The following is a 21911-nucleotide window of genomic DNA, read 5'->3' on the forward strand; positions in this document are numbered from 1 at the left end:
GGGCAAAAGAAGCTGGTCAAGGAGCCATGTGGCTAATGGGATCAGAAAAATTATCTGGATTAAACTAACTCTGAGGGAGGGGGGTGGAGAATCCATGTTGTTACATGGACAGATTCCTTCCTTGCAGGTTGGGTTAACGCATTTTAATCTGTTTACATTACATTATGTATATATTTGGAGATGCTAGGTTTTGTACATTTTGAACCATTGCATTGGACACTTTGGTATGATTTTGTCTGGAATCTTTTGGTTAATGTAAGTCTTAAGTTAGTTCTTTGTTGTCATTAAGTATTTAATTTGTATTTTTCCTGATTGTTCAGTATTAATCATCTGTGATCTACACTATATAGTTCAGCTTGGCTTGCAAGGTATTGGATGGTAATAAGCTGCTTTAAAGCATGCTGGCCACTTAAATAGTTGATAGTTGAATTCCCTATTTATTTAACTAAGGGTCTTGGCTTTACTTCACTTTGACATGTGAAATAGCATAGTTTTCCTTTCAGCAGATTGTGACTTATTCAGGGAAAACTTTTTCTGTGTAGTTTCTCAGAAGCACCCCAAGCTTACATTAGGCAACAAAATTTATCTGACCTTCTTTCTTCCCAAAGTGAACATTTGAGAAGTGTCTTCAGTCTTCAGCTGAAGGCAGTGTCCCATTATGTCACCAGTTAAAACACTTAGTGTGTTTTGTTCATAATTCTTGGGGGGAGGAGGGGAATATATACCTTCCTGTAATTGAATTATTTTAATGATAGTGGACACTGTCATGTATTTTCCTGTTACAGTGTGTTACTGTAACTGAGTGTTGCAATAAATAAGAAGAAAAAAAAAAAGTGAAAATCCTGCAAACTGAAACTATTTTGACAAACCTTTTGTCATTGCTACTTCTGTAGCAGACTTTATTCTTCTGCTCAAGGCAGTAGTTGTACAATTAGACATAGGTGTTGCATAGAGTGCAAGTCGTGTACTGATAACTTTAGGATTTTTTTTTCCTGAGCAGTTACTAGTCACATAAGGTTTTAATCTTTTTATTCCATGGTATTGTCAGCTTTAATTGTGATGGTAGTTACATTTTACTCAGCTTTAAGCATTCTACAGAACTGCTTTCTCTTTCTCTATTCTGATTTTTTTTTAATGTGAATCATGGTTGCAGTCTTCTGGTTTGAAAGAATACAGTATTATGTACAGATGCTGCTTTCTGTGTAACATCAAACATTTTATGATACCTAGTTTTCTTTTTTAAAAAAAGTAACCTCCGTCTTTTTGTACTCATTTTTAGGTTGCCTTGGAGAAGGTTTTTAACTTTGCTGTTTCAAATATATTTGAGACGAGAGTTGCTGGTCGAATGGTTGCCGATATGTGCCGAGCTGCAGTAAAAGTGAGAGAAAATGCTCCAACTTAACTTGACCTTTAGTTTAAAAAATTTTAAAAAAAGCCAATACTACTACTTTTTCTTATGCAAGATCTTTAAATTTTCATGTAAATACAGGTGGTTCTTAATATTATGTCTTCTAAAATTGAATGGTTGCGTATAGGAATATTTCAAGAGGTTCATTCACAATTTTTTTTTTCTTGCATTTATGTTAAAGTAGGTTTTATTGAGTGTTTAAAAGTCATGAGGTCAGACTGACTCTAGATTGAATTGGAGTTGAGATACAATCTATTCTTCTCTCTTTTTCAATAATGTTGTTAGAAGTTTTTTATCAATGTGTGCGCTGAGTTCCATAAGACATCTTTTTTTAAAATGGGCTATTTGATGCTGTTTCCAGTGCCGCCCTGAGGAATCCTTGAAGCTGTTTGTACCACATTGCTGCAATGTTATAACTCACCTCACAGTCAGTAAGTTTGTAAGATTTCTAGTGTGACTTACTTTGGTTTGGGTTGACTTTTGTTAAACATGAAAAAAATATTTAAAACTTCCGTGTATTTTCCACAACTTCATTTCAATGATGGAAAATTAATTCTGTTCATTATTTTGTCTAAAAAAAACCCAAACCAACAACTATTTATGTGTAATTTCAAGACAGAAATCTACCGAGCTACAGGAGTATGCTTCTTTAAAAATGTCGCACTTTACAATGTCTCCAGACATTTCTCAATTTCTCAAAAAGCATTCAAGATGTTAAATTGGCTAAAGTAACTTCCAGTTGGACACAGGTGCAATATGAATTGGAAGTTTGCAATAGAAGGGTTGGGAGTAAACTTTTGGGATGCAAGCATCGGGTTTATGATTTAGCTTGTTTGGAAAACTTGACTTCAGTATCATTACAGCAGTGCTTGTCCCTTGTTCCTCTAGATGATGATGTATTACATGATGAAGAACTAGATAAGGAGCTACTTTGGAATCTTCAGCTTTTGTCAGAGGTATTGCAAAGAATGTTCTTCCCATGCATGTATATTACTGAATCCTGTTTAATGCCCCTGAAAGAAGAAAATAAGCTTCTGCTATTAAAGTAAATGTTGTATGAATGACACTGCATAACTTCTTTTTCTTATCTAACTTTAAATGGGACATAAGTGGCTGCTGTTTGAGGGGAGTAAATGTACAGTGTGTATGTAGAATAGAATTAAAGCATTTAATACAATTATTGAGGGATAGAGAGAAAATTTTGAACAGGGTCCAGAAGCGATGTATATCACAATTCTTATGTATTACTTAAACTTTTCCAACAGCAGAAGTGGTAGTACGTGTGTAAGTTCAGTCTTTAATTTGAATTCAGCATGACATACAGAATTAAACTTGGTACAGGATCGGTTGAGCCGCGTAATCCTCTCTTTAGTCCTCTAGAACAAAATCAGTTATGTTTACCTTTGAAATGTTTGTCTTTCCTATTAGATCACTCGAGTGGATGGAAAGAAGTTGCTACCATACAGGGAGCAGCTTGGGAAGATACTGCAGCGAACCCTACATTTAACCTGTAAGCAGGGTTACATTCTGTCTTGTAACCTACTGCACCATCTTCTTCGTTCTGCTACACTTATCTACCCCACAGAGTACTGCAGTGTGCCAGGTGGCTTTGACAAGCCTCTTTCTGAATACTTTCCTATCAAGGCAAGGATTTTAATTTATTTAGGATTAGAGGATTTGACTTTCTTTTTTAAAAAACAATCATACACTATATTATTTGGGTTTATTTGCAGATTTCTGAACATAGGTAGCAGCAATGGAAAGTGTAATTGAAAGATGCTTTGGGCTTTGAAACATAGGGCAAATTACAAGTTACTTAAAATTATATCGATAGCAAAAAATGAATACTGACTTGTTTTGAGTAGTTTTATAGCATGACATATTAGTGTTTTATGACGTGTGTTTTACAATGATTGCATGACTACAGTAAGATAATACAAAGCAAGAGTGCCTGCTCATGTTTCTTAATCTTGTAACATACGATGCATTTAGTTGAGACCCAGCTGTCATGAAGTGCAGTGGTATAAACAGTTAAGTTTGGAGTTTAGCAGGAGAATTTTGCTGTTCACTTTAACTTAAATATCCAGTCGTGGGAAGCATTGTTGCACTGGGACAAGCTTAGTCTTTCATCTGCTTTTGTGGATGAGAACTGCAGCCTTTCCTTGTTCCTCTTCATGTAAATGTGTTTATCAGATACAACAAGTAATGGTGAGTGCATGGAAAAATGAGTACATCAGCGCAAAGCAATTGCAAGAAAGGAGATATGGTATTCTGCAGGTAGGCAGAATAACAAATGAACAATGGTTCTACACTGAGCTTGAGATAAAATGAAAGTAGAAGTGGCAATATTAAAAATTACTGAAACTGTCAGAAGTAATATGGTAGTTTGCTGTTACGACTTTTAAGGTCAGTTTATCAGTATTACAGATGAACAATGTAGCAGTTTTCATCTGGCTTATTTGAATATAAAACTGCATTTTGCTGAAAAGTGTTCTTTTACATAACTTTACAACTGCAGGTAATTGAATGCTTGTTACTGAAAGCTAGTACAGTTTTATGAACTGATGAAGACATCCAGTTGGGCCAGATACTCATTTAAAAACAAATAAACAAATCTTAATTAAATGCCCCAACACAAAAAATAGAATTTTTTTAAAATTCCTCCTCTGAAATTGAAAAAGTCCCCAGTGGCTATTTTAGAAAATGTATATATATTATATCAACTCTTAATTGCCATTAACAGCTTGAGTTTGTCACTTACATGCTTCCTACCCTGCCCCAGTGTAAAACTGCAGTTCTGTCACTTTCTCAAGTAACATTCATGGAGGACTAGCCCACTCTTCCAGGGAAGAGATGTAATAGCAGGCTACGTTGAGTAAGTGTATTGCTGCAGTTCTTTGTACTTTTTGTCCAGTCAGATCAGTCAGGCATTTTAAGAATAGATGGTGAAGTTTTGAAATATAAAATTACCATGTAAAACTGGACAAAGACAGGAAATGGAAAGTGAAGACTGCAAAGGCCTATCTATTAATACAGTCCTGAGCATGGATTTCATGTTTGAATACGAACTAGTAATAAATATTGAGTTCTCTTCAAAATACTCAAGTGGCGTTGATTCTATAGCAAGTCTGAGCTCTTTGTAAGTCAAAATATAAAAAGTTGTCTTTGTTATGGGATGACCTAGCATTGTATGGAAAGTCCGACTTAAAATTTAGCTTTCTTTTTTTATTTTTAAAATGAAAGTACTAAGTTTCCTGATTGTGGTTCAAAACTGAAAAGAAGTATTATTAAATGGGCTAGCTTCTTTATGTTCTCTATATGAGTGTCAAAAGTCACAGTTGTACTTAAGAATATTCCTGAATTTGTGTCCAGCCAAAGGAATAATAAAGTTATATCTCAGTTAGATGAATACAGTCCTTTTCCTTTTAGTCCTTTCAGGTATGTGTTATTTTCCAGGTGCATGTAGACATTATAGTAGCTATGGAATTTCTATTTGGTTTTATTGTGTTCTTGGGGTTTTTTTCCTGGAATTATCAGGATAACTGCTTTATAGCTGTAGTTAGTTCATGTGTTTGGGGTTTTTTAGTAATAATAAATGCTAATTTTTTTAAAAGACAATTTGCTTCATAGTTTGATTAATAAGAAATGTCTTTATTTACCATAGGACTGGGGTAAACCAGGTGACCTGTGGAACTTGGACATCCAGTGGCATGTTCCTTCATCTGAGGAAGTAAATTTTGCTTTTTATTTGCTGGATACTTTTCTTCAGCCTGAGCTCACCAAACTGGAGCACTATGCAACTGGAAAACTAGAAATGTCCAGGTTAGTGGTGATACGTAATATGGAGAAGGTGCATTTATCCACTCATGTCTGTTTTAAGTAGTTACTGCCAATCACACTGGCACTACAAAAATTGAGGAGTAAAATACTATGTTACACTGTCTTCGATATTCCAAGATTTCCATGATTTTAAACCTTAAGAGTACATGTAGCTTGGAAATGCATTTCATAAAATGGATAACATTATTTTGAACAGAAAAGCTCTTAAAAAAAAAATAAAAATCTTAAGACACTTTATGTTGCTATAAGGATTTCTCTGTTCCAGAATTTTTTTAAATACATACTACAAATTACATTTCCATTTAACTGTAGTCAGCAATAAAAAAGCTCTTCCTCTAGATTCTTGCCTTGTTGTTTTGGCACAACCATTTGTATTCCTAAGCTATGAAGTGGAACACAGAACTGATTTGGCTTGGAAATCTGCCTCTCTCTACTTCCTTCCTACGAGTAAATGGATTCAGTACATAGTGTGTCCCTGAAAAAAGTGGCAGTGTTGAAACTGAGGAGGTAATGCAGAGTTAGTGGCATAACAAAGGAATGGAGGCAAGAATACTGTTGCCCAATCTTGTTAAACTCTTGTTAGTGTGAAACCGTGGCTTCATGAGGATAGTTTCCTAAGCACAAGATAATCATGAGTTTAGTATGTACTAAAGCATTTATAAGTATCAAATAGCTAAAGCTGTTCACAAGCATTAAATCTCAAACGTTCTTTATTTCTCATGTTAAACCTTTGTGTCCTTGAAGCTATATATACTTCAGTTGATGTTCATAGCATGTGATGTCATACCTCGTGCTATAAAGTGCAGCCTTATGTGAAACAGGGCATGGTGTATCGGACTCCTAAATATTTTTCTGTCTGACCAAGTTCCCACTTTTTTTTTTATCTGAAGAAGACAATATATGCTTGACAAGTCAATGCCACCAAACTGGCATAATTGGGATAGTAGATGAGCCTGCTAGTGCTTTGAATTGCAGTATTCCTAGAGCTTGAATTCTTGTCAAATTTTTTTTTCCAGTATTCCACTAAGTAATAATTGGAAATCAAATTTTTTTTATGCATTTAGGAGTTTCAGAGTAAAATTTTCTATTACAAAAGATAAAATGAAAAATTCTAACAGCCTTTGTTGAACACATGTATTTAGAGAGTTGATAAGTAATGCATGAGTATTAAGAGCTATTTGGTTAAGAAACCTCTTAAGAGGGTTGAAAGGAGCTTTTTTACAAATCAGAGCTGCGTTCCACAAAGACAAGAACAAAGGGCAAAATTTGTAACTATATACTAAAGGCTACTGCTTTAGATGAGATAGCTTTAAAAACAATTCCTTAATTCTCTTAAGTAACACAGAAAAAAATTGTTCACATTGTTGCATTATAATTTATCTTCAGACTGTAAAAAAAGTAACTCTTAAAGAAAGTATTCCCTCATCCTGCTCATGGTGGGAAGGACTCTTCTTGGCCTTGGGGTGAGGAGTTACTTCATGGGTTTTATCTGAGGTTAGATAAAATTCTTCAGAACAATTTTTGGGGGTAAAGCTGTCTGTTTTGAGATTAGTTTATCTCATTATACTGAAGTTATCTTCACAGTTTCAGAATATAAAAATCTCCAAAGCAAGTTTTTCAGAAAATGAAGTTGGATGTTGAAGTTCTGTAACAGAATTAGGTTGGATCAAAAAAGCACAGCTTGATTTCTGTAGTGCTCCCTCTCATGTTTAGAACTGATATAGCTAAAGAAAAAAGCTTTTATAAAACTTCACAAAAAAAGATATGTTTTATCATTTGTGTATTTTCAAGCATTTAACAGATAAGTAATCAGGTTTTTTTCTTTGTTTAAGAGATGATGTGCAGCAGTGTCTTGCTATAGTGCATAACTGCTTGATTGGTTCTGGGAACGTTCTGCCTCCTCTAAAAGGAGAAAGGGTGGCTCATCTGTAAGTAGAATTTATTTTAATATCACAAATGTTCTTAGCAATTATATTACTTCATACTGGTTTTTAGTGCTTTCTTATTGCTATTGTCACAGAACTGTTTCTAGTGGCTATTTTTAAGGAACTCTTATACTAGTCTAAAGATACAGAAATTTGAAATAGTGACTTACATAAACATTAGAGTACTTAAAGCATGAAAGAATGTTAAGTCCTTTTTTTTCGTGCAAGACACTGAAAATGTTTAAAAAAGGTAGGTGATGGCACTGCATTGCTGATGCTACTTCATGTAAAGGAAATGGAAGCTAGACATTTACTCATGTTTTTCCCTTCCTCTAAAAGAAGCTTTCAAACCATAGTGCACTGCCATCTTACTAATGTTCCTGTCACCCTGAATGAGTAAAGTCATAAACATTCTGAACTTAACTTCTTGCAGGCTGTCTCCTTGTATTAAAATAGGAAGTAAGTCCAATTTGAATGCTCAAACCCCTGTGAATAATGTCAGAGCAGAACCTGGCTGCTGATGCCAGCATACACTGGAACTCTAGCAACAACACTTGAGTAAACTTTCATTTTGGAAGTAATAGGAACTTTCTGTTCCATTACAGTAGTTCAGGCTTTAAAATGGACTATTTCTTAATAGATGGGATTGCTGCTTTAGGTTTGACTTCTTTGAGAAAGTATGTTGAAATATTAATGTTAGAGGCAATTATGAGTTCGATCCCAGTATTCCTGTTGTTATATATCATCTTTAAAATATGGAGGCTTTCAGTTAAGCTTATGGCTGCAGTCTGTATTTGGTGACTATAAAGTCGTTGCTGAGATTTTTTTGCCGAAGTGCCAGCTACTAAAAGTGCCAAGGAGTATTGATGCAGTCTCAAACACCTTACTTCAGGTGCCTAGCTTTTGTGAGCTTCTTGTACAGTGGGAGAGGCTCCTCTTGAGAACATCTGTTAAGCTGGGGAGCTTTGCAGAAGCCATCTTTTGCCATTGGCTATGGAAGAAATTCAAGGAAGTAATCTTTTAGTTAAAGCGGCAGTGCAGGATATTCAGGCTGATTATCTGTAAGGACTCCACCACCTTTCAGGAGGCATTGACTGTTCCTGTACCATCAATGTGCTGCTGGTCCATATTGGGAAAATGTGGGAGCGTGTTAGCATTGCTTCTTGATTCAGTCTGAATCCTGCCCTGGTGTCTGTTAGGCAGCAAGCACTAGACGCTTGCAATTCATGTGACTCATGGGTTCAAGGACAGAGTTTCTGGTGTTGGTCCTTCAAAAGAGAAGGATTTGTTGTTCTTGAACTTCAAAATACAAGGCTATCTTGGCCCAAAAAGTCTTTAACGCCACCACAAAAAAAAAAAAAGTTGTAGCTGTAGTAATCTATTAATCAAGGAAGAAACACCTGTGTAAGAGTAAGCAGTTTTGTACCCTTGTCTAGGCTATCTGGTTGTCAATAACTGAAGCTTCATTTGGTCGAAGAACCTCACCACGTGTGAAGAAGAGTGAATTGCAGCTGTTGTTAGAATGTGTTCGTGTAGACTTTCTCTGGTTTTGTTTTGGTGTGGGGTGTTTAGAATCATCTTTTTATATTGTTGGGCAAGGTCTGTGAATTCTTAATGTACAGATTAAGACATTAGCCTATAATCAATTTCTAAATTATTTGTATGCTTTATGGCAGATTTGATTCATTCTGTTAGTTTTCTGTGCTGCCTTATTAAATATAGACAATTTACATGAGAACATGCTGAAATCAATTTGTTACTAAAGAAATCAAAATCAGACTTGTCTCGCATAATCTGAATTTCGGAACTCAATAGTTCATTCTACTAAATGTCTGCAGAGCTTCAGAATCCATCATTATCTGGTTTTGGACAGACTTTATGCATATTGATGAAACATCTTCTGCCCACTGTGAGCAGGTCTTACATACAAACTTTGTTTACATTGCTTTTTAAGAACATAATTAAGGCAATTTATCTTTTCAGTGACTTTACACAGGACTCTGGAATTTGCCCACTGAAGTTGAATGAATTTGGTTTAAGTAAGCTTTAGTTCTTATTCTTTGTATGACTTGAATTATCACAAATGGAACACGGATTTTTAATGAAGGAGACAATTTGAGGGAAGTAGAGTGCATTTATGCACAGTGGATTGTACTTTGGCCTAGTAAGGTGGACTAAATACTTAAGGAGATCCTGTTGCACTTCATATCAGATAAATGTTAGATCCCTGTCAGTTCATTCAACTTACTTGGCAAGAAGAGTTATAAAGGACAATATCAATTTAGCATCTTGAGATGAGGCTGAGTTCATCCATCCAGGACAGATGGTGTTTGTTCTAGTGATGCTTCTTACAAAATGTATATTCTGTTTTAATGGGTTACTGTATGTAAGCAAGGATCACAGAAGGGAATTGCACCAAGAAGGAAGATGTTCTCTCCTCTGCCTTACTCCCTCCTCTTCCTTTCCAAAGAAATAACTGGAATATTTGTAATGAGGTAGATATCTTTTGATTTAAGCAGTATGAAACAGCTTCCTGTGAATACTACTTTCTATCCTGTATGTCCATAACATTATATCCAGTTTGAATGTAGGAGGTGTCTCCTGATGAGCTTGCTATTAAAACAGAAAAAAAGTTTGATTTTAATTGTTATTGTATTGTGAGTTTCTGCGTTATTTTTTTTTAAGATAGCAGTTTACATTCCCAAGCCTGTTCCTGTTATATATAGTGGAAAGGCCCATAAAGCACTCGGATTTGAAACTGAAGGGTTTTTATTGAAAGTAACTAAGTCAGTTACCCAGAATACCCTTATTTTACTTACCGAGTATTCACAGGTAGTACTTACCACTAGTGGTGATGATATTCACTGTCCTCAAGTGGCAGTATAGGAATATTTTTGAATGCGGGTATTGGTAAATGGCTTGATACATTTCAGTTAAAAGAATTCTACATGTATACCTCTAAAACAAACTGGCACATGAGATTTCTTGTCACATACCTTCTATGCCACTTAACTCCAATGAACCATAGCTGATCACACACTGTGTGGTACAGCATTGTTATTTGTGCTGGCTGTAAAGTAGAGCTGAGTAGGTGTAACTGCTAGATTTTCTTTCATCTTGATGGTTAAGGATACCTGAAGATTCTTGCCAAGAAAGACAGATGATGAGTATTTGTTCCTTTATAATCATCTAGGCTGCTCACTTATTGAAAGGAAAGTGACATAGATGGGGGAGAGCTTGGAGCTATGTAAATTGAACCTCAGCAGAAGAAATATGTGGCTAGAATGAACTTCAAAACCTTGTGTGTTGCGGGATGATGAACTAGATATGATGGTTCAGTTCATACTGTGAACTCTATCTGCCTGCAGGCTGCTCCTGCCACCAATAGGGAAGACTAATTACGAAAATTATATATTGACTGTATGTCACAGATATCACAAGCTGGCCAAATGCTTATTTCATTATTGGTTGTCATAGTTGACCTGTGTTGTTGCATAAAATTCCTATGCATGAGATGTGAGGTTTGGGGTTTTTTTTGGATGGTTGGATTTTAAATCACAGTACTATATAAATGTGGCAGTCTGCTAGAGGAATGAGAATATAACAAAAGATATGAGCACTGTTTTGGGAGAAGAAAATGAGTGAATCTGGATTGAAGTTCTAAACTTTTCTGCTTTATAGTAAATTGCAGAGATGAATGCATGAGACTGCTTCCGCTAACATGGTAACTATTTCCTGTTTGGTGTTTTGTTGTTGCCGTAATTCTTTTGAAGTTACTTCTACAGTAGGAGAATAGAGCTGTTGCAAATATAAGGCCTCTCCACTAGTGTGGAGACTACTACATTTTACTGTAGTAGTACTTTGAACCCAGGATTCTGGTTTTTTTGTTTATAGATGGTGTATTACAATTCATCAACACCATTTTATGGAAATAATGTTTAAAAGTCTGTTGCACTGTTCACTTACAGAAACTTTTCATCTTGAAAAGTTTTGTGGGAAATCACTTGGTACATTTCTATGGACTTTTACAGGTTTTTTTTGTTCCTCAGTGTCAAACATCTGAGAGTACCCAATAATTTCAAAATGTCTGTCTTAATTTCTTCTTGTTAACATTAGTCTGTTCTGTGTCTCAGCAGTTTGTGTTTATTTTATTTATTAACTATTGAAAATAGATTTGCTTCTTGAATAGTCAATTTACAAAGTTTTTCTGTTGTTTGTTGGGTTTTTTTAATTTTTATTTGCTGTTTGATAAAGCTGAAACTGAATAAGATTCCCCAGCATTGGTCTTGTATGTTCTCCTTGTTAGACAAAATCAAATTGGGCCCTTATTTTCATGGCTTAATAAGTACTGGTTAGAGTAAAGGTTTCAAACTTCTGTTTATCTAGAAGTGTCTATATTGACCTAAGCCTTCTTGAATGTCCTGTCAATCTAGGTTAATGTTTTCATGTTGATTCATTAGTTTCTCTTATTCCCTTTTTTTAATTGTTTGATGACTGGTAGTCTTCAAACTGAAAAGTGATATATTTAGTACAGAAAACACACTGTTAAATTGACCAACACTTGATTTGGGTATGCTCAGTATACCCAAAAGTATACACTCTGTGTTGGTGTGTGTGTACATCCACACACTCGGTATACACATCAGCATAGCTGTTGTGAAGTGCTTGAAGAGTGATTTCCTTGTTTAGTGAAGCTGAGCATAAATGGTTTAGGTTTCATAATGCTCCAACTTCTTTGGAGTCCAAGCAGTTCTTATGTGTACTTTGTGATATTTTTTTTTTGTTCCCAGTTTTGGGAGCAAAATCCTCATTTGTGTTTTACATGAATGACAAATAATTTATATCCTTCTGAAAACCCAATCATAGCTTATGCTATTTTAAATGCTTAGTGTTACTGTGAATGTTTCATACATGAGCAGGTGTTTAGGGAGGAGACAAGCAATTCAGTAGAAAAATTATGCACAATCCATGCACAAATAAACTGTGTAGTTGAAACTTCTCAGAACTGAAAAGAATAGTTAAATTTCAGTAGGAAATAGAACTTTACTAAGTGGCACTTGGTGTTGACCTTTTATTTTTTAGCCTGTAAGTAGCAAGGAATTTAAACTTCATATGTTTTGGAGATTGAATGAATATTCTTCTGAAGTGCTATGCGTAACAAATTAATAGAAAACTATTTCATGACTCAGTAGTGTGTATTTATATTATTATTCCACATAGTGTTCTTCATCTGTAGTAGAGATGCCATTAATTTCAGGTGTGTTCTGTGAATTACTTTTTTAATGCAAAATGGATAGTTACAAGGGGAAGGGGAAAAAAGGAGTTGAGGCTGCCAGAGGTTGTGAGGACCAATCCTTTATAACGGCAGTAGTTTTTTGTGGCTGAATTACGGTGTTCAAAGCCATAGAGTCAGAGTTGTGATGAATTATCCTGATATAGTTGGGGAAAAATGAATACAGAATTTTTTCTGCGCCTGCAGAAATACAATATAATGGTTGCTCTGCCACACGAGGTGTGTGCAGATACACATAATGTTTCTGTTCATGCAGTCTACCCTTTTTCTTGAGGGGCCACTGTAATTGTAAGTGATATCAATGTCCTTTTGTTATAATGACTCTAATGGTGCGCAAATAAAGATTATTTCAAATGCAGACAGTATAAAGCTCTCTAAGGTTGAGAAATCTTTCACTGGTGTTCAGCTGAGTTCCCTTTTGCTTCGCTTCCCTTCCTTGCAGCCTTCTTATTAACGAGGTAACACTAAGCAGTTGATTTAGGGAAGCAAAAACAGGGTTACTCAGAGAACATCCAGTTTTTGTCTCCCTCTTAAATGCAGCTTGGTTAGTTAGGATGCAGTATTGCTCTACTCTTGCTACAGACATTGGTAGGACCTTTCTTAATGTCCTTTCACTGAAGGTGTTCAGACTGCAGGTCAAGGATAAGACCGCTTCTTTTAAATGTGTAAGGATGTGATACCGTATGCTGAGGGGCAGGGCTAGCTAACCTCTCTTGGCATCTCCAGGAAACTTCCCAGCTCTGCTGGGGGAGCTGCACACAGAAAAGGAAACAGTTACTCCTCCACGGTGAGTAACCCTGTTTTCTCCTTGTTCACCTTCCGACTGTTGTCTCTTAATCTCTTATGTCAAAATAGGTTGATGCAGCCCTTGATCTAGGCCTTAATGTGGCATGGGGTTTTTTTGCAATTAGAAAAACTTCCTCTGCAATTCGTTCAGTGGAGTGATGCTAAAAGTTGTTTGTGTCAGAAAAGCTGTATCTAATTGCTGAACTGTATTTATATACTGAGGAGAATATTTACACAGAGACTTGAATAAAGTCCTCTGTAAAATGTCTGGAAGTTGAAAAACTTAGTGCATCAATTTTTCTCAAATAAAGGTGCTTTAGTTTTTGTACTGTGGCAAATAAGGGAGTGAATTCTTCAAAGTTCTGTTTAATTGGGATTTCTGTTCCAGCTGTGATCTTGGATGCTCTTTGTTCATAAGTTTTCTTGGCAGTTTGTGTTGAAAACTGTTGATAGAGAATGAAGCACAGTATTATTTATACATTCCATGAAGCATTGTCATGAGAGTCTTGCGATCAGTATTGACTGAAGTTAAGAGAAACACTTCATGCCTCTTCCTTTTGTGTGTTCAAAGTAAAACACAGTTTTCTCTGGCTCAGCGGCTGACACTTACAATGCTGAATATTACTAGCATGGATCTTAGTTTGTGGGCCAGCTATAAAATTTTGTTGGTTTTGAACATAAAGTAGCCTTGTTGAAATAAATGGTTCTGCCTGCGGAGTAATGTCATGGTGCGTGTAAGGACTATACCAGGCTAGCTTTTGATTACTGGATGCTGTGGTGAGTTGTTACTCCTGGTTTGCTCAGGAACCTGAAGTGTAGAGAGAGCTTGGAATGTTGTTTTTCCGTTGTTTTAAATATTAGAGATTTGATTCAGAACTTGGCTAGCTGGCAAAGAACAGTTGAATGCATTTTGCTGGGAGTGGGAAAGAAGCATGAAGATTTGTAATCTTTCTGTAGACTACCTGAGGGAAAACTGGGAAATTGCACTTTAATTTTCCTTGCCTTGTAGGTAGGAAAGCCTTATTTGAACTTAATTTGTGTTTAAGGGTAAAAATACATTAAAATACTGTAGAAAATATTACTGTGAACTCATTTACCTATCAACATATCCAGCATCCTGTACAAAAAAAAAAAGTAATCGCTTAATGTCTAGCTGCCTGAGATTTGTTGGATTTATGTGTTACCTTCTTTTTTTAAGAAGTAATAGTATCTGGGGTGGGAAGGTTCACTCTTCCCCCCGCCCCCCGATGTTAATTGAAGAAATATCCCCTCTCTGTACTTTCCCAACTGGAAAGATCTGATCTTGGAGAAATATATAGCAAACACTTTCAAAGTCAATCATGTAGATTATTCTAAAAGAGCAAGTGTGTGAGACCATAGAAACTTTATATTTATTTATTCAGGAACAAAGTACTGGATTGATGTTGGATATTTTGGAAATTGTATTAGTGGCCAAGTTGTACCTTAAGCACCTATGCCAGTGCTGAGTTTTGGGGGAAAAAAAAGTGGGAAGATTTTTGGAATGGCTTATTTTCCAGTTAACCTGGCACTACGAGAAATACAATGAGGAAAATGAAATTAAGACTTCACTTGATGTTTAAATCAATTAAGAAAAAAACATTTCAGTTTGACTTTTTTTGGTGTAGATGTGACTGTTACAAGGGTTGCGAAGTCAGTTTACGTAATTTTTGGTTGCAAGTTTTCTTCCTTCATCTAATCAGCACAATAATTGTAGCACTCATGTTTTAATGTGTTCACTTATACAGGAGAAACATGACCCTTATTTCTGGTTCTGACAGATAGAAGTTTGCCATTGCTTGAAATCTGAAAATTTATTTTAGTATCTCATAGCGCATGCTCAGATATTGGATCTAGAGTTTTCTGATGTGTTATTTAGCATTTGTAATAGGAGTAGATTCGCATTGCTTCAGTTAGCTTTGTTCTGATTATACTGTCAATGCAATTTTATGTGAAGATCATTTTTATAGGGATTACTTGCTGATACTATTTGTTTAATATAATACACTGGTGCATTTTGTCCTTGAAAGCTTGAATTTGTCAATCTTAATGTTTTAGGGGGTAAGACTGTAGGTTTAAAAAAAAAAAAAACCAAACAAAAACCGTATAACCAAAACACATCCCCACCCCGCCAAAAGACCCAAGTGTATGTAGGGTATGTTCTTATGTCTTTTAAATTCATTGGCATGTGATAACTGAGTCTGTATTTTTTTTGCATGGTTGCATAAAAGCAAATCCACAAAGACTAAGAATTCACTTTTTTTAAAAAATATTTTGGATGGATAAGTTTGACCCAAATCCTGGAAGAAGCATGGCTTTATTTTTTTGGTATGGTTATTAATAGTGAACTTCATATAGCAAGAAGTAGGACTTCTGTAGATAATGGGTACATTTCTTTACTTTATAAAGAAAGGACCAAGGTCAGAAAACCTTTATTGGCTTAACTTGTCAGGAAAGGATTCTGCCTCAGCAGTCAAATTCACCTGTCTTTCCTAGACTAAGGCAATGAGGAGCCATGCTTGTTTTGATGAGTGTGTTCATAGGTTTCACAATGAGACCAAATCTCTGGCTGTTTAACAGAACTGACGAGGTTCTGGTTCAAGGTGGTGTCTTTATGGTGTACTTGTCTCTCAAAAACAGTCTGACCCATAGGTATGGTTGATTTATGAACGTTAGAACTGAGGCATACTATTACTAAATCCAAACATCTTTGGCGCTACTGGCATGAAATTTAACTTGTTAAAATGAATTAAATGTCAATGAAATTCACATAGTCAATTATTTCCATAATGCATAGTAATACTTGGTTTGTTTTCATGCAGGGTCCCAAGTCTGGTGTCTTTGGAAGAGACAAAACTGTACACTGGTGTTGAATATGGTAAGTAGGTCCTAATTCTGTTCAGACAGGTTGTAAGTGTTGTTTTCTTTTTTTTTTCCTGCTGTAAAAACAGTAGCTTCTTTCTGAGACCATAATTCTGATTCTTCTCAGTAAATGGGCTTTTTTGGCCAACACAGGTGTTCTTGTGTACACACCTTTTCATCTTCAGCGATGGTATACAAGATACAAATCTGCTGCAGTAATATGGCTGGGAATGGGAGCTCAGGTCCAGCCCTCAGGTCCAGAATGGTTTGGGACCTTGTACTTCCATGCAAATGAGGGGTGCAGAAAGCAACACCCGTCACCCAAGGACTGCACTTGAGAGACAGAAGGAACCAAGGCATAACCTGCTAAAGGCTGTGACAGCTCCATTAGAAGAAAACTGCGTTTTTCAGGCTTTGTGTGTATTCTTCACCATGTTCCAAATGAAGATGGGCTATTTAAATAGTGTAGTGAGACACACAGTGACTGCTATCAGACTATTAAATGGTTTTAGGTGCTTTAATACCTCCTCTAAAATCTGGTCTGTTATTTTGCAAGTGGTGAGTTTGTAGCCATATAACACATAACAGAGAATGGGCGTTTATTTAGTGGTCTTTTGCAGCAGTTAAGATTTTTCTGCTTTAACACTTTCCAAGGAGACTGCTTGTATCATTGATCCTTCTTTCTTCTGCATTTTTTGTTGTTTAAGTTGGGAATGTCTGTTGCCCTCCTTGTATTGAAGGGGAGTAAGTCCCCAGTTTTTTGCTGGCTTTGTCACCTGATAGGTAAAATCTGTATTCTATTGACTTTCTTCTTTACCCTGCTTACTGTGTTACTCGTTCTTCATATGCTAAATAATCTGCCTCAATCTGTGGTTAGAAATGAAACCAACTGTCAAGGCAGATAAAGAAGGTTATATATCTATAGAAACCATACTGTTGACTTGATAAACCAAAGAAGGCCCTATGAGAGTGGTGTCCTTAGATATAACGAGGTGGTTATTTTTATAATAGGCCATACTGCCATTTCTGAATAGTCTGCTCTGGCTTTCCACTGGTTTACTTATCTATAAATTGCTTTTTATGGTACTGTATAATAAAGAAAAAAATATTTCATTTTTTGTAGATTTATCAAGAGAGAATTATCGAGAAACAATTGCAAGGGTTACAAGGAAATTGCTGCGTAAGTTTAACCACTCCTCTGTCTAAAAAGTACTGTGTTGTGCTTTTAAGTATAATTTTATAGATGAGGAACTTGTTTTGTCTACTTTGCCTATAATTCTTAAATTCAAGCTTTATAGAAATAAAATTATTGTTTAATTTTTAAAGCTCTTTTCCTGTCTGATAATAAATTATTTTTCTTCCAATTGCAGGCTATATACTTGATAATTCAGAAGATGATACCAAGTCTTTATTTCTAATAATAAAGGTATACTTATAATTTGTAATACTTAAGACAAGATTACTTGTTTTGCAAAATAATCACTCTTTGTCATATTTTCTTTCTACAGATTATTAGTGATGTTTTACAGTTCCAAGGATCTCACAAGCATGAGTTTGATTCACGATGGAAAAGCTTTAATCTAGTGAAAAAGTCAATGGAGAACAGGGTCAGTGATTTTTCTTTGTAAAGCTTAGGTGAGGGATGGAAATAGTTCCTAATTTTCAGAAGGACTTTTTTCATGGTTTTGTTACTGTCCTAATCAGTTTTCATAATTTTGAAATCTAATTCCTTTATAAGAATATTGTTTTGCAGTGCTTTTGTACTTTTATTTGGAAATCTTATGAGCAAATAGCTTAGCATTTCTGAACTGTAGTAACCCTCAGTTTGCATATATCCTTGGACCAAAGTCTGAGATTTGGCATGATGCTCCATTGTGGTCCTTGTTAACCGAGAAATTTCTGTGACCAGAGCTTCGTTTTGCTTACAGAGTAATAGGCAAATAAAAAAACTTTACCAGGGCAAAATAATCAAGGTTGTCTGCCAAGAAGAATTTCTACATGAAATTTGCCTGTTTCTAGACAAAAAAGAATACATGGGGAATTCAGTCAGTACAAATTGCTAATATGAATACTGAAATCTAAACCCAATTATGCATTTGTTTACAGCTTCAAGGAAAGAAACAGCATATCAGAGCTTTGCTGATAGACAGAGTTATGTTGCAGCATGAGGTAATACTTTCACTTAAATCTTCACTAGCCACTTTACCTGAAAAGCTGATCTGTTACGTTGTCATTTAGCAAAAGGTGCAATAATCCTGCACTAGTGTTTCTCTTACATGTGTGAAATGTAAAAACAATCTGTCCTTTATTTGTGTTTTCTATGCAATTTAGCTGAGAACACTAACGATGGAAGGCTGTGAATATAAAACTTCCCACCAGGAGATGATCAGAGATCTTTTGTGTTTGTCCACAAGTTCATATGGTCAGGTAAGGAACAACCCCTTTTAAACTGAAATATATGGAGTTTTTTGTTGATCTCTTCAAGTTATGTTTTCAGGGTCTTCACTTTTCAATTTGTTTCCATGGCAATGTAAAATATTTACTTATTTCATTTGCATTAGTTGCCAATTTTGAAAGAGGTTTTCCTTTAAGCCCCTTCTTTGTCAAATAGAGGACTTAACTGAGTGGAGAGGCTGCCAACTTAGGTTACAAATTTTAAATTTTTTGAGGGACTTAATTTTAAGTTTCTAAAAACAATAATTCAATTAAAATTAATAAAAATATACCAGATTGAGGTTTTTAGATGTGATTATATGATTCATGATACTATTTGAAAAGCTAAGTCTACTTTTAGGTAGTAGCTATGATGGCATCCTAGTTCTTAAAAATAGACAAAACAAGCGTGCCGATAGTTGGATTGTGAACTCTTTGCCCAGTGGGAACTCCATGTGTGTATGTAAGTTCAGATCCATCCACATGTCTACAGGCTCTTTAGAGTAACGCTAACTGCATCTGTTTTTCTAGCTGTTTGCTTTTCAAATTGTCTTAAAAACACATTGACTGGTTTTGGCAGCATAAAGAATTTTCTTTGACTTTGTAGCTGTTCTCAAGTAAATGCTAGAAACAAGAAGTAACTTTTTATAAACAACTGTCAACAAGGGTGAGGGGAAGCATGCTATTTACAACCTTCTACAAATAATTTTGTTTCTGTGCACAAATACCTCATGTAAACTCTGTGCATAAGTAACTGAAATGGATAAGGATGTTATTTTTGCATAGTATATTTTTGATTCAGAAGACTTTCTCGTAATGTCTCTCTTGCCACAGGTCAGAAGTAAAGCTCAGCAAGCATTTTTCACAGCTTTGGGAACGTACAATTTTTGTTGCAGAGATATCATTCCCTTGGTTTTGGAGTTCTTGCGTCCAGACCGGCAAGATGTCACTCAGAAGCAATTTAAAGTACTGTCTCATTAACTTTTTCATGTCTGTCTTTTGAAAGTGTTTTTATAGGAGAATTTTTAATGGTGAAAGCAGGATTTACTTGTTTCTTGGTGTGACTCTTGATATTTTCATGGCATATAGTTTATGCATGACTAGTGTAAGGAATTATTTGGATTAGGATCAGATCAGTTTTCAAGAGAAATTTTGTGTTTATATATGTTCCTCATTTCATTGTGTATTCGGCTATTACAAAAATGTTAACACTTATTTTTAAATTATGAAATGGAAACTGAGAAGCTATAGTCCAAGGTGGTAAAACTCGTTAAGCAGTTCTGTCAGCTGTAGCAGTACAAGAAAATAGTGTGAACTAGACAAAAAGTTGATCAGCCAAAAAAGTTATACTAAATCAGGTGGGTTTTGTTATGAAGTGGGGGATAATTGCTGATGCTGTCAGGCCTAGAAATGGTGCTAACGCAGTGATGCCAGGATGCAACCTATTTGTCCAGGTGTTCGAATGCATCACGCTCACCTCTTTCCTCTGCACCCCCCTCAGTCCTCCTGGCCACAGAGGCAAGTTGGACTCTTGTCCTATGGTCAGAATAACAGCTATGGCTTACTATCCTGCTCCAGCTCCCTGACAGGGACTATCAGACAGCACATGATTACATTGTTTGCATATCCTATTATCCCTTTTCTTGTTTCTTATTATTTTTTTCTGCCATCCTTGTACCTCCCTTTCTCTATCCCTGTCTCTTTCCAGATACACAACCCATGCCTAGTTACTTTTTCCCAAATGGTCCCAGTTTTACTACACTTAGAGCATTTGCTACCATACCTGAATTTGGTATTTCTGATACTGCTACCAGGCAGTCTTAGCCTATATGATATGACTGATGTGGCTACCTAGGCACTGTTTTTCTTGTGAGACTCTGCTCTCCAAAAGGTCCCCAAGGCTTCCTTTCAAATTTCCCCATAACTCCCACTTAATCACCCGTGAAATCCAACCCCCCTTTGTTTCACTGTGTGTAACTCTTGTCAGCTTCTCACACAATCACCTGTCACGTTCACCAGTTTGTTGTGTCCTGTCCAGTAGTTACCCACATCCTGTTCAGTTGGTGTCATTTCAGATGCCTAGTTAACAGCATTATTATTTGCCTGCAGCCCAAACATGAATAAGTTCACAGAAAGGCCAGGTGTGGTACTTGATCACTGAATAATCTCCTTTATAATGTAATTCAGAAATCAGCCATTCTGTGGATAAATTAATTGGCAGGGCTTTCCATCTTATTAAAATGGCTCTTTAGCGTGAAGAGGATTCTGTGAAAAATCTTCAGTATTTTGACAATGAGGCCACATAGCTGAATGTTTATGGTACATTTTAATGATTTGGTAATGTGAAGATTAATTTTTATTCTGTGTGGGTGCATGCTTATGTAGATAGATATCACTTACATATGAACAATGCTTTAGTTTTCTAAAATTAGATCTTTCATTTTACAGGGTGCCTTATATTGTCTACTTGGAAATCACAGTGGAGTATGTTTGGCAAATCTTCATGATTGGGATTGTATTGCACAGACGTGGCCAGCAATTGTTTCTTCTGGTCTTAGCAAAGCTATGTCCTTGGAAAAACCATCCATAGTTAGACTCTTTGATGACCTAGCAGAAAAAATCCATAGGCAGTATGAAACAATTGGATTGGATTTTGCAGTAAGTGACAGATTGCTTGGTATTAATGTCTTGGATTCTGAGAGCATTTGATTACGTAAATGCTTGAGACTCATGTACATTGTTGGAGTTAGTGTTAGCATTCCGCTTTCTGTTATGGAGAAATGTAGACATGTTTTTTCCAGACAGAAGTAACAGAGCTTCCTGTAATACTATTGGAATTTGTAACTTTTTGTTAACCTCTAAGAAGCTTGTTACAGAAAGGAAGTTTTAAGTTGCCTCTCAGTGTTAATTAGCATGGGTCATGCTGATCAGGTGTGAAGATGTGTATTGGTAGGACAATATCATCAAATTAACATCGTCAGTATTTGTAGTGTCATCCCACTGTGCTAACACACAGCACTTATTACACAACTGCCTCTTGCCTAATTAGTGGGATAAATGGCATGGTACTTATTTTAAAGAATGAGTGCTAATCAATAAAAATCTTTTTTAAACCATTTTCATGCTTAATGAAATACTGAAGTTTGTCTTTACCTTTATTTTAAAATAGAATAAAACATTTACTTGGAGAAATAATTCTGCTGTGTGAGCACAATAGCTGTCTTCCCTGCTTCTTCACAGACTTGTCTATGTAGACAGGAAATTCTGCACTCTGCTAATTTCAAAACAGAAACAAACATTAAAAACTTTAAGTTGCTGCTCAGTCCCAAATCTTTGCATTCTCTGT

The 21911-nt window shown here is 35.7% G+C and overlaps 1 protein-coding gene across 2 annotated transcripts in view; it reads left to right on the top strand.

The window, feature by feature from the left end:
• PSME4 (proteasome activator subunit 4) overlaps nucleotides 1-21911 on the top strand; it is a 69013-nt gene that overhangs the window by 26780 nt on the left and 20322 nt on the right. The window contains exons 15-28 of one of the 2 annotated variants that reach the window (XM_030022135.2): nucleotides 1280-1378; nucleotides 1770-1839; nucleotides 2297-2364; nucleotides 2837-3052; nucleotides 5073-5230; nucleotides 7081-7176; nucleotides 16093-16148; nucleotides 17256-17312; nucleotides 17503-17558; nucleotides 17641-17739; nucleotides 18239-18301; nucleotides 18464-18559; nucleotides 19400-19531; nucleotides 21014-21223. In XM_030022135.2, the coding sequence (XP_029877995.1) occupies nucleotides 1280-1378; nucleotides 1770-1839; nucleotides 2297-2364; nucleotides 2837-3052; nucleotides 5073-5230; nucleotides 7081-7176; nucleotides 16093-16148; nucleotides 17256-17312; nucleotides 17503-17558; nucleotides 17641-17739; nucleotides 18239-18301; nucleotides 18464-18559; nucleotides 19400-19531; nucleotides 21014-21223 (1476 nt within the window). The remainder of the gene's footprint in view (nucleotides 1-1279; nucleotides 1379-1769; nucleotides 1840-2296; nucleotides 2365-2836; nucleotides 3053-5072; nucleotides 5231-7080; nucleotides 7177-16092; nucleotides 16149-17255; nucleotides 17313-17502; nucleotides 17559-17640; nucleotides 17740-18238; nucleotides 18302-18463; nucleotides 18560-19399; nucleotides 19532-21013; nucleotides 21224-21911) is intronic. The other variant, XM_041125156.1, reaches the window with a different exon arrangement.

This window comes from Aquila chrysaetos, chromosome 8, assembly GCF_900496995.4.
Source record: "Aquila chrysaetos chrysaetos chromosome 8, bAquChr1.4, whole genome shotgun sequence".
In the NCBI taxonomy this organism is placed as follows: domain Eukaryota; kingdom Metazoa; phylum Chordata; class Aves; order Accipitriformes; family Accipitridae; genus Aquila; species Aquila chrysaetos.